At 38.4% G+C, this 10,000-nt stretch overlaps 1 protein-coding gene across 5 annotated transcripts in view; it reads left to right on the forward strand.

Annotated features, from left to right (window-relative positions):
* LOC123505108 (zinc finger RNA-binding protein-like) overlaps positions 1-10,000 on the forward strand; it is a 55,090-nt gene that overhangs the window by 42,511 nt on the left and 2,579 nt on the right. For 4 of the 5 annotated variants that reach the window (XM_045256163.1, XM_045256165.1, XM_045256166.1 and 1 more), the window contains exon 14: positions 6,153-6,309. In XM_045256163.1, coding sequence (XP_045112098.1) covers positions 6,153-6,309 — 157 coding nt within the window. The remainder of the gene's footprint in view (positions 1-6,152; positions 6,310-10,000) is intronic. The other variant, XM_045256164.1, reaches the window with a different exon arrangement.

The raw sequence follows: 10,000 nt of genomic DNA on the forward strand, positions 1-10,000 counted from the left end.
ACAAAAAAGTAGCACAAAATATGAAAATATACAGATAAAAGTCGGAGCAAGCGTTTAGCAGCCACAAGTAATGGTACAATGTGCAAATGTGTGGATCGCTGCTTTGCCACCGAGCACTGATGATGATGGTGGGTGCTGCTGCTTGTATTTTGGAAAAATGCTTGTGTTATGGGGTATAATTTTTTGCAAATTTTTACTCGTATCTTGGAAATCTTGTTTATAGATGCACCTATATGTATAGCTACCACTATATATATATATATATATATATATATATATATATATATATATATATATATATATATATATATACATATATATACATACAGGTAACTCTTGATTTACGCATGTTTAATTTACACATTTTTGTTAACCCTTAAAATACGGTGATCGTATATGTACGATTGTAGCGTCGCATGCGGAGAGGCAAGGATTGTACATATAATCGTGATTTTTCCGTGCTAAACCTTTGAATCTCTCCCCCTCACTTTTGGTCCTAAGGCAAGTGGAGGTGTCTGGCATCTTTTCTCGCTCGCCTGCTTGAGCCTTGAGACATGTGTTCCTTTACAATAGGTCATCTTTTCCTATTTCAAGGCAACATCTGGCAATCCCCATGACCTGGAGGGAGGAAACAGTACTCCGAGTGATGTTATATCAGTGTTACTCGGTAATGACATTGAGGAGTGATGAAAATGAAGACAGTGATTTTTTTTAATTGAGACAGAAGAAAGTGAAGACTCCAGTAGTGATTCTGATAGTGATCTGGGAGACAGAGACCAACCCTCACAGTGACCGCGTTCATAAACCCCCTGTCATGGCCTATTCCTCTCCAGCAATGCGCTGGTGTGTGTCACTCCTGGATGCCTCTACAAGACTGTGCTTTGTCGTTCAAGTCACATGAATCCCATTGCTAATAAAAGTTGCCACATTCCAATTATTATACAAATCCACTATACTTGTAATACATATGTGGTTTCTTTTTCTTTTCCTGTTTTGCACGTCATTTCATATATCTGAGTTCGCATTTTCTTGACATGAAAGAGAGAGAGAGAGAGAGATCGCAGTGTTATCGGAGCTTGGGGGTATTTCTTAGCGGCAGGTTTTATAAGGAAAAAATATTTTTTGCATTTTTGACAGGTGTGATTTTTCCCCGTTGTAACAGACAGAAAGTAAATCAATCCCCCGTACTTTAAGGGTTAATACCCGACCGAAAAAATATTATAATTAAATTTGCACGATTGGTTTCCTTATACACAATTTGGACCATATCTTGCATCCCCCCTATTATCTATTGTTTCTTATGATAATTACAAGTTTGTTTTATGTGAATTTTGAAATAAGCAATGCCTCTAGGAACGCATCTGTCGTATAAATCAAGAGTTACCTGTATGTGTGTGTGTGTATATATATATATATATATATATATATATATATATATATATATATATATATATATATATATATATATGTTCTTAAGGTGGGGAGGCACAACAACTGGATGAAAAATATTCATAAAAAAAAAAGTTTTCAATATTTTTGTTTGAAACTTTTGCAATGTGCAATGGCACCATTTTCTGATATTATGGTAGTAGGTAGAACATTTTAGTTCATGACGTCGTGACGTCATGACGTCACAGCTTAAAAAATTCACGTAAATTTTAATTTTCACTCTAGAGTTACCAAATTTTGCATGGTATTAGTAGAATAACATATTAACCTACCCAAGACAGTTTTTTGCTAAATTCGTTTTAGTTCGTGAGAAACCGCTTTCGCAATTTCATGAAATAATGACGTCACTATTTTTTTAGCTATATAACGTATCCAGAACAAGACTTTTTCGAATTTCTTAAAACCCTGTCTTGGAAATGTAGACATACCCATTATGTACAAGTATGGTGAGTTTCATTTAGATCCATCAAGTTTTTTGTGCACAGCTACTCATTGAAGTTAAAATTTGACGTTTTGAGATAAATGAGTTTAAAGTTTTGAGTATGACATATTATGTGGTAATTATCGAGGGATTCGATTTCTTTTAATGCATATGTACAACAAATATGTACTACACATGTTTAATATGTACTGCAAAAAATCGCCAATGAAATGTACTTACAGTAGCGAAGTCATTATCCATAACTCGGGGACGTAACAGGCCCCCTCCCCCCAGCCAGCGAGATGTTTATTCCTCCCGCGACTGATGTCGGTCTCTTCTTGCGCTTTTAGCGGCAGTATTGCCTCACTGCTGGGGTGTACACAGTGGCATATCACTGTACAGGGTTTTTTTTTTACCAGCAATGAGCGCCTTCCCTGTACTCAATGCCACTGCTCACCAAACACGTAGGTAGGTTACTCTGTAGGGGCTATACCGGCGCCGTAGGTTTTGCCCTCTGCTGCTACCTTCTCTTCTTCTTCTTGTATCTTCTGTATTTTCTTTTCCTTTCTTGCCTTCTTCTTCTCCTCACTCTTCATAGAGCTCCTCTTCCTCTTCTGATCTGTCCGTAAACTCGGCAACCATAGAGGGTCTCCTAGTGCCTGTGACAGTGCGGTGGCCCCATGATTGAAATGGACAACGCACCTGTAGATGGCATATCTTGTCCTCTCTAGAGTGAAGAATTTGGTCTTGGGTAATTCATTCCATATCACACTATGGAGGCTCTCATTAGAGTTCTGGGTCAAGCCAATACAATTCTCCAAAAGTTCACGTGTTACCACTCTCTGGTAGATGGGGATAATCTTGCTGATGATTGATGGCGAGATGAACATGTGTTTCTTGTGGTCATGTTTTGGAGGTACCATATTTAGAGCAATGTGGCGCTTGTAATAACACCACGACCTTCTGCCATCAGGACAAGCTTGGTGACATGGTTGTTTATCTGTAAACTCCCTGTACACAAGATTTAAAGTCCACCCAGACATTTAAAAAGGTTCCGTCTCGCGACCTTTAAACCGTGTTGCCACCCGGTGTTCGTTATTTACTGACTACGGCTTCATTCTTGAAGCTTTTTTCTATCTAGATATGCGAAATACTAAAAAATGATTTTTTGACCTAATTTTATCATCTCAGCTGTTGTGCCTCCCTTAAATGTTGCTGATGCTGTTATTGTTTTGAACAGGGGAGTGAGTGCTGCGCGTGTTGTCCACGAGAGGCTTGATGTTGATCTTGATTCTACAGGTGTCCCAGGATTTCTCCTGAGGCAGGCCTTAGTATCGGCAGCTCCTTGTGTATTGAAAAGCCTGTCGGCTTGCGTGATACGGTGGGGCTTTCAAACTTGGAAAAAATTACCTGGATAAAACTTCGTTAAAGTGAGTTTGGTGTTCGTTGAACGAGCAGATGGTAGTAAAATGAAACCTTCGTTGTAGCGAAATTTCGTTGTGTGAACCTTCATTAAGCGGGGGTTGCCTGTATATATCTTGTGTGTGTGTGTGTGTGTGTTAGGGATTGACTGATTATTGGCGCCGATATTAAGCATTTTGGCGTATATCGGCATTGGCATTTTTTAAATTCGACAGCCGATAAGAGGTAAATTTAAAACTGTTATTTTGGCTCTGATGCAGCTGCACCTTTCTATCTGCTGTCACTACTCTGTCTCCAGCATTGTCCCACCCACAGCACCATCTGATTGGTTACAAGCAGAGCCACAGTAACAGCCAATCAGCAGTGAGGCGGTGGCATAGTGGATAAGGTGGTGAGCATGGGATCGGGCAGATGTCCATGCATAGGTTCGAATCCCACCACGTACAGCCTTAAAACACTTTGCCATTTGTTGAGTGGTTTAAAGTTACCTACATATCACCATGATACCCAGGTTCTAGGTGGTTACACTCAAGATGAGCTTGGGCGGTGATATGGGTCCTAATATGGGTACCACCATAAATAAAATTGCCTGTGCCACTAATGGGCGGAAGCTGAACAGTGCTTCCCATACACTCTTCGAGTGTGCCTACAGGCGCTATAGGCCTTACCGTAAAAAAAAAAAAAAAAAAAGAAAGAAAAAGAAAGCCGTGCATACACAGTACTTACATACACGGTGAAGATACACACATGGTGGAGAACAAGGATATCGATAACCGATATTTGGAACCGATATTCATGTGCAGTATATATATCGGTTATCGGCCTCCTTGACTACTAATAATCGGTATTGATATCGGCCCTGAAAAGAACATATCGGTCAATCTCTAACACACACACACACACACACACACACACACACACACACACACACACACACACACACACACACACACACACACACACACACACACACACACACACACACACACACACACATACATGACTTTAGAAGCACAAGATCACATAGTAAGAAACTAAGGAAGGGACGATGTCTGAGAGATGTTAAAAAATTTAGTTTCCCGCAAAGATGTGTTGAGACTTGGAACAGTTTGAGTGAGGAAGTGGTATCAGCAAAGAATGTACATAGTTTTTAAAGAAAAATTGGATAAGTGTAGATATGGAGACGGGACCACACGAGCATAAAGCCCAGGCCCTGTAAAACTACAACTAGGTAAATACAACTAGGTAAATACACACACACACACACACACACACACACACTTGATCCTTATTTATCCGGACGTTGTTTATCCAGATTTTGGTTAATCCGGAGTGTCCAGTTAGTAGTTTAATAGTCTTAGAGGTGAGAGGTTGTCCATTACTGAGAGCACTCTGTGTGAGACCCTTAAATCCCTCCTTTTCCTTTTTCAGTAATTTATTTTAATAATGAAAAAAAAAATAAGGATTTTGATAATTTAAGCCATCTTACTCTATGCTCAATGTTGAAATAGTTAATTATTATTTAAGAAATGTACAGTAATAAGAAATTTGTCTTACCAAGAAAAGATTGATTAAAGATGTAGTTTCCCGTCTCGTGTAATGGCCAATTTCCATAAAGTACAGTGACATTTCATGACTGCCTGTAGGACCTGGCTGAAATGACAAAGGAGGGGAGGAAGACCAGGGATTGTCAGGGTCAGAGTAGACTAGCTCCACACTATTGCCACCTCTCCTTAGATCACAGGCTTGCCTTCTTATCCCACTCCACCTCTTTACCCTCTGTCTGTCTTTCTGCCTCTATTTCTATAAAAATTTGTGTTTCCAAAATTCTTCTAACTTTTGTTCCTACATTGCTATTGAGACAAAAATTAAGATGTGTCTTAGATTGGCTGTGAGGATGGCCATATGGCAAGTTTGCGGCAGGGCAGTACTCTATAGTGAGGTATCGGCACTTGGCAGGGTTGCACTCTCCATCCTAAATTTGGCATTTCAGCAGGGAAGTGCAATCCTGCGATGTCTTGCAGGTTCGCACCTTGTGCAGTCTCGCTATAGAGTTTTACCCTGCTGCAAATTTGCCATGTGGCCACCTTCACAGCCAATCTAAGGCAGTAATTGCAATGTGAATTAGTGCTTCTTGGAAGAATACTTGAGAGAGAGATTTGTTTATTCTAGTGCTAGATTACTTAACAGGTCTTTATCTCCATCTTGATCAGTGTTACATTATGAAAGATGCTAAAATCTCTACAAAAATATCAAAATAACTATATCCATGTATTACGATGTTACTGAGTATGTTGTGTCATACAGTATAGTAGTCAGATATTTTACTATTTTCATTGTTCAAATCAATAGATTTTAGATATATAGTAAACTGTATTTAAGATATTGATAGCAGTATTACTAGATAATCACAAAAATCTTTTGTTTTGACAAACTTTCCCAAAATCATCTATACAGGATATTTAAAAGTCTGACCACAATTTCAATGGTATCATAATAATCAATGTTCTATGCATCTGTAAGCACCTGCATTTTATTCAACAACATTTTAGCTTATGTCACTAGGGGACATGTAGCAGTGAGAACATCTGAAGGTTTATTTCTGAAAACTTCCCATTGTGATGGATATGAGCTCTGGTTGTATTATTAAGATATATATATTGGTCAGTGGTTGGTTGGGCTAAATCATCTCAACATTTCAAGACCAAAGACTCATTTTCACATCACAAATACACACATCTCTTGAACAAAAGTTTTTACATACTTTAGTATTAAGTTGAAATATCCTAAGAATGTTTATCTCCAAGATACCTAAATCACATTCACAGCTTCTTTTTTTTTTTTCTTTTTTTTCCCCCAGCATGCCCTGAGGTTGATTGCATTCCGTCAAATACACAAAGTTCTTGGAATGGATCCAATCCCCCCACCAAAATTCCAGCGAGGGGGCCGTTTCACTCGCAAGAGGAGACGTGACAACTCCACTGGCGAGGGTAATGACTCCGAGGGTGAGTTGGACGGTAGGCATTGACACTGTTTTTGTTATAGGCTAGTAGTTCATTCATGTCTAATGTGTAGCTTGTAAATTGCATCTGGTAGTATTTAACATTTGATACAGATTTTTTTTATTTAGTATGTGATTATTTGTTACACAGTCATTAGTTTTTATTTAATATAATGGTAAGGTTTCTTTTAGATGGTATATAATGCAATATACAGATGGTACTCAGTTTGGTGAATGGGAAATATCTTGAATGGTTGAGTTTTCAGTGTTTGCTGACTGGTTGAATTGGGAAGTTGGTTGATATTGTATGGTGGTACAGAGTAGCCATATCAAAACATTGTATTATGATGTACCCATTGGTTTATTTTGTTTTTATTCCTTCCAGTATAGTATCATTATACAGTATCATTTGATATTTACTTGGAATTTACACAGCTGGCCTGATAATACAGAGCAAAATGCAAAATATAGTTGCCTTAGTATATCAAGCTCTCATTTTTAAATTTTGATATTGGAAGTATACCATAACACATATCTTATCAAACATATACAGCATTTGATGGCTCATAAGATGCACCCAGTTTTGGCAGATATTGAAATGAGGAAAAAAAGGTAAATAGTATATTTAAGCTTTGAATATGAATTGAAGGATTTTACTTGGCATTTGAATACTCACATGCATTTAGGTCGTTATTAGATCTCAGTATTTTTTATTTAAAAATTTCCTATGTACCAATCTTGTTTTGAGAAGAATGTAAACATGTACCTGACATATGGCATTACCGCTGGCTGTAAAAAACTACAGGCCTAATAATCATCTTATTTATTTATTTATTTATTATTTTTTTTACATGTATAAGATGAGAATGTTAAATGATAAGTTCAGTTTTAATTGTGTGAAAGTGTGTCTTACCGTAAGGAGTAACACTAAAGAATACTTTGAGGGGCTTCCGTGGTACAGTGGAACCATGCGTGCTTTGGGATCCGAGGGTCTCCAAGCGCACGGGTTCGAATCCTGTCCACGGTCTGAGTGTAGGTTGGGCTTTCTCACTCGGGGCAACGGTTTCCTAGTGGGTGGGCTTTAAGATAGGAGGTATCCTAAAAAGTATCCCCCTTTAGCCCATAAATTCCTGTGAAAAGTCCACATGGTATAAATAAATAAATGCATAAAAAACAGTGAGTCGTGCCCGTGTCAAGATCAAGATCGCCGATCGCGTTTTGTTTTGGTTCATGTGATGTATGAAAATTCTTTCTTACTGATGTCATTCTATGTGAATTACCGATAAGTATGATTGATTATATATTGTCACCTTTAACCCTTTCCTTTCGGCAATCGTATATATACGATTGCATCAATGTGTCCGTAGCGACGGCGATCATACCCGTAATCAAGAATTTTCGCGCCTCAATTTTGAGCTCCAAGCTCGGTTTCTCGAGTCAGATGGTGAGTGGAAGTGTCTGGCATGTTTCCACATGTAGTGTTGTCATTTTAGCTCTGGAAATTTAGCAGTAACTAAGCTATTTTCCCTTTCTCCGGGCAACACTTGGCAACCCCAGTGACCTGCCGGGTGGAAAACACCATGATAAGTGCGAAGAGACATCCTGATAAGAGCGAAGGATCTCAGATCATAACTCACCATTGAGCAGGACAGAAAATATGTATTTAGCAGTGCTTTTGAGTTTGAAGACAGTGACAGTGAATATTTAGAAGAAGAAACTGAAGAAAGCGAAGACATTAGTGAGGACTCGGAAAGTGAAAAAAAATATTACCTATCATTCTTTCATGTTAATTTTTCATTATCTTCGATTTTATAATAAAATGGTAGAAGGTAACTTGTCAGAGAGAGAGAGAGAGAGAGAGAGAGAGATCAACTAACAGGTTGGCGCATGAAAGCGTGTGTAATTCACCTCGGTCGCCTGCTGGTCACCCAGCCAGTCTTCCCATTACATGTGTGTGTGTGTGTGTGTGTGTGAGAGAGAGAGAGAGAGAGAGATAATGTTATTTGCCTCGGTCGCCTGCTGGTCACCCAGCCAGTCTTCCCCATTACGTGTGCGTGTGTGTGTGTGTGTGTGTGAGAGAGAGAGAGAGAGAGAGAGAGAGAATGTTATTTGCCTGAAACTTGATATGAAAAGGGATGAAATCTCTCTCTCTCTCTCTCTCTCTCTCTCTCTCTCTCTCTCTCTCTCTCTCTCTCTCTCTCTCTCTCTCTCTCTCTCTCTCTCATTGAAGTGTACAATTTCCCATCCAAGATGAGAGTGTGTGTGTGTGTGTGTGTGTGCGCGTGCGCATGGTGTCATCGCTCTCCGGGCTGTTTCTGGAAGACGGATCACACAGCAGGAGGAGGAGGAATCCTTGATAATGCATAAATAAATTGAACTTTCAGAGGTCACATCAAGCTACAAAGTACATCATTGTATTCAGAATAACAAAGAGAAAATAATTATTAGTATTCAAACAGTTTTCTGACAATTTCTAGGTTTACCTTTTTTAGCCGTCATAGCAAACGGGAAAATAGTTTAAGCGCCGGAAGGAAAGGGTTAAAGAAAGTTTTTTTTTTTTTTGTGATGTACCAATCATCACTTAATTTACATGTGTGCAGTTTTTTTTGGGTGGGGGGGGGCTGGGGGGGAAGGTGTGCCTTTTATGGAGTATTCTTTGCATGTTTGGGGGGGTCCACTCCACAGTTTTATGAGATAAGGTGGAATCAAAAACTTTTCATCTCATCAACTCCCCTCCTCTAACTGACTGTCTTCAGCTTCCTTCTCACTGCTGGAATGTTGCATCTCTTTTTATCTTTTATCACTTTTCATGCTAACTGCTTTACTGATCTTGCTAACTGTATGCCTCCTTTCCTTCTGTAGCCTCACTGCACAAGGCTTTCTTCTTCCTCTAATCCCTATTCTGTCCAGCTCTCTAATACAAGAGTTACTAGTGTCCTCAATCATTTATACCTTTCACTGGTAAACTCTGGAACTCCTTGCTGCTTCTTTCTACGACTTGGTTTCTTTCAAGAGGGATGTTTCAAGACGTTTGTCCCTGTCTTCTGGCTAAATTCTTTCCAATCTTTTAGTTAGGGAATTTGTAGTTTAAGTGGGCCTTTATATATATATATATATATATATATATATATATATATATATATATATATATATATATATATATATATATATATATATATATACACACATACATACATACATACATACATACATACATACACAGTGGTACCTCGACATATGAATTTAATTCGTTCTGTGACGATTGTTGTATATAAAAAAATCGTATATCAAATCAATTTTTTTCATAGAAATTAATGGAAATAGAATTAATTCGTTCTTGTGATACAAATTTACCCCCCACCAAAAAATTAACATGCTTTAAATACCAACCAAATATAGATTTAATATAAGATAAATACAATGTTTATTGTATGCATGACATAAATGTACTATATTGCCCAAAATAACAACTTAACCTGCAAAACTCAGGACACGTCGATAGACGTTCATCACGCAAGATTTGGGGCACATCGATAGACGTTTAGGCTTTTTATGGCTATATTTTGGCTATTTTCTTTATTTTCTTTGCTTGTGAGCTGGCAACACTCATCAGGAGTAAACATATGCTGTACGTCACTGTCACCAACGATGGATAGTGGGAGCAACAGTGATTTCACGGTGTCTGATTCCGCCACCTCTCGCCTTAC

The sequence above is a fragment of the Portunus trituberculatus genome, chromosome 17 (genome assembly GCF_017591435.1).
Source record: "Portunus trituberculatus isolate SZX2019 chromosome 17, ASM1759143v1, whole genome shotgun sequence".
Classification (NCBI taxonomy): domain Eukaryota; kingdom Metazoa; phylum Arthropoda; class Malacostraca; order Decapoda; family Portunidae; genus Portunus; species Portunus trituberculatus.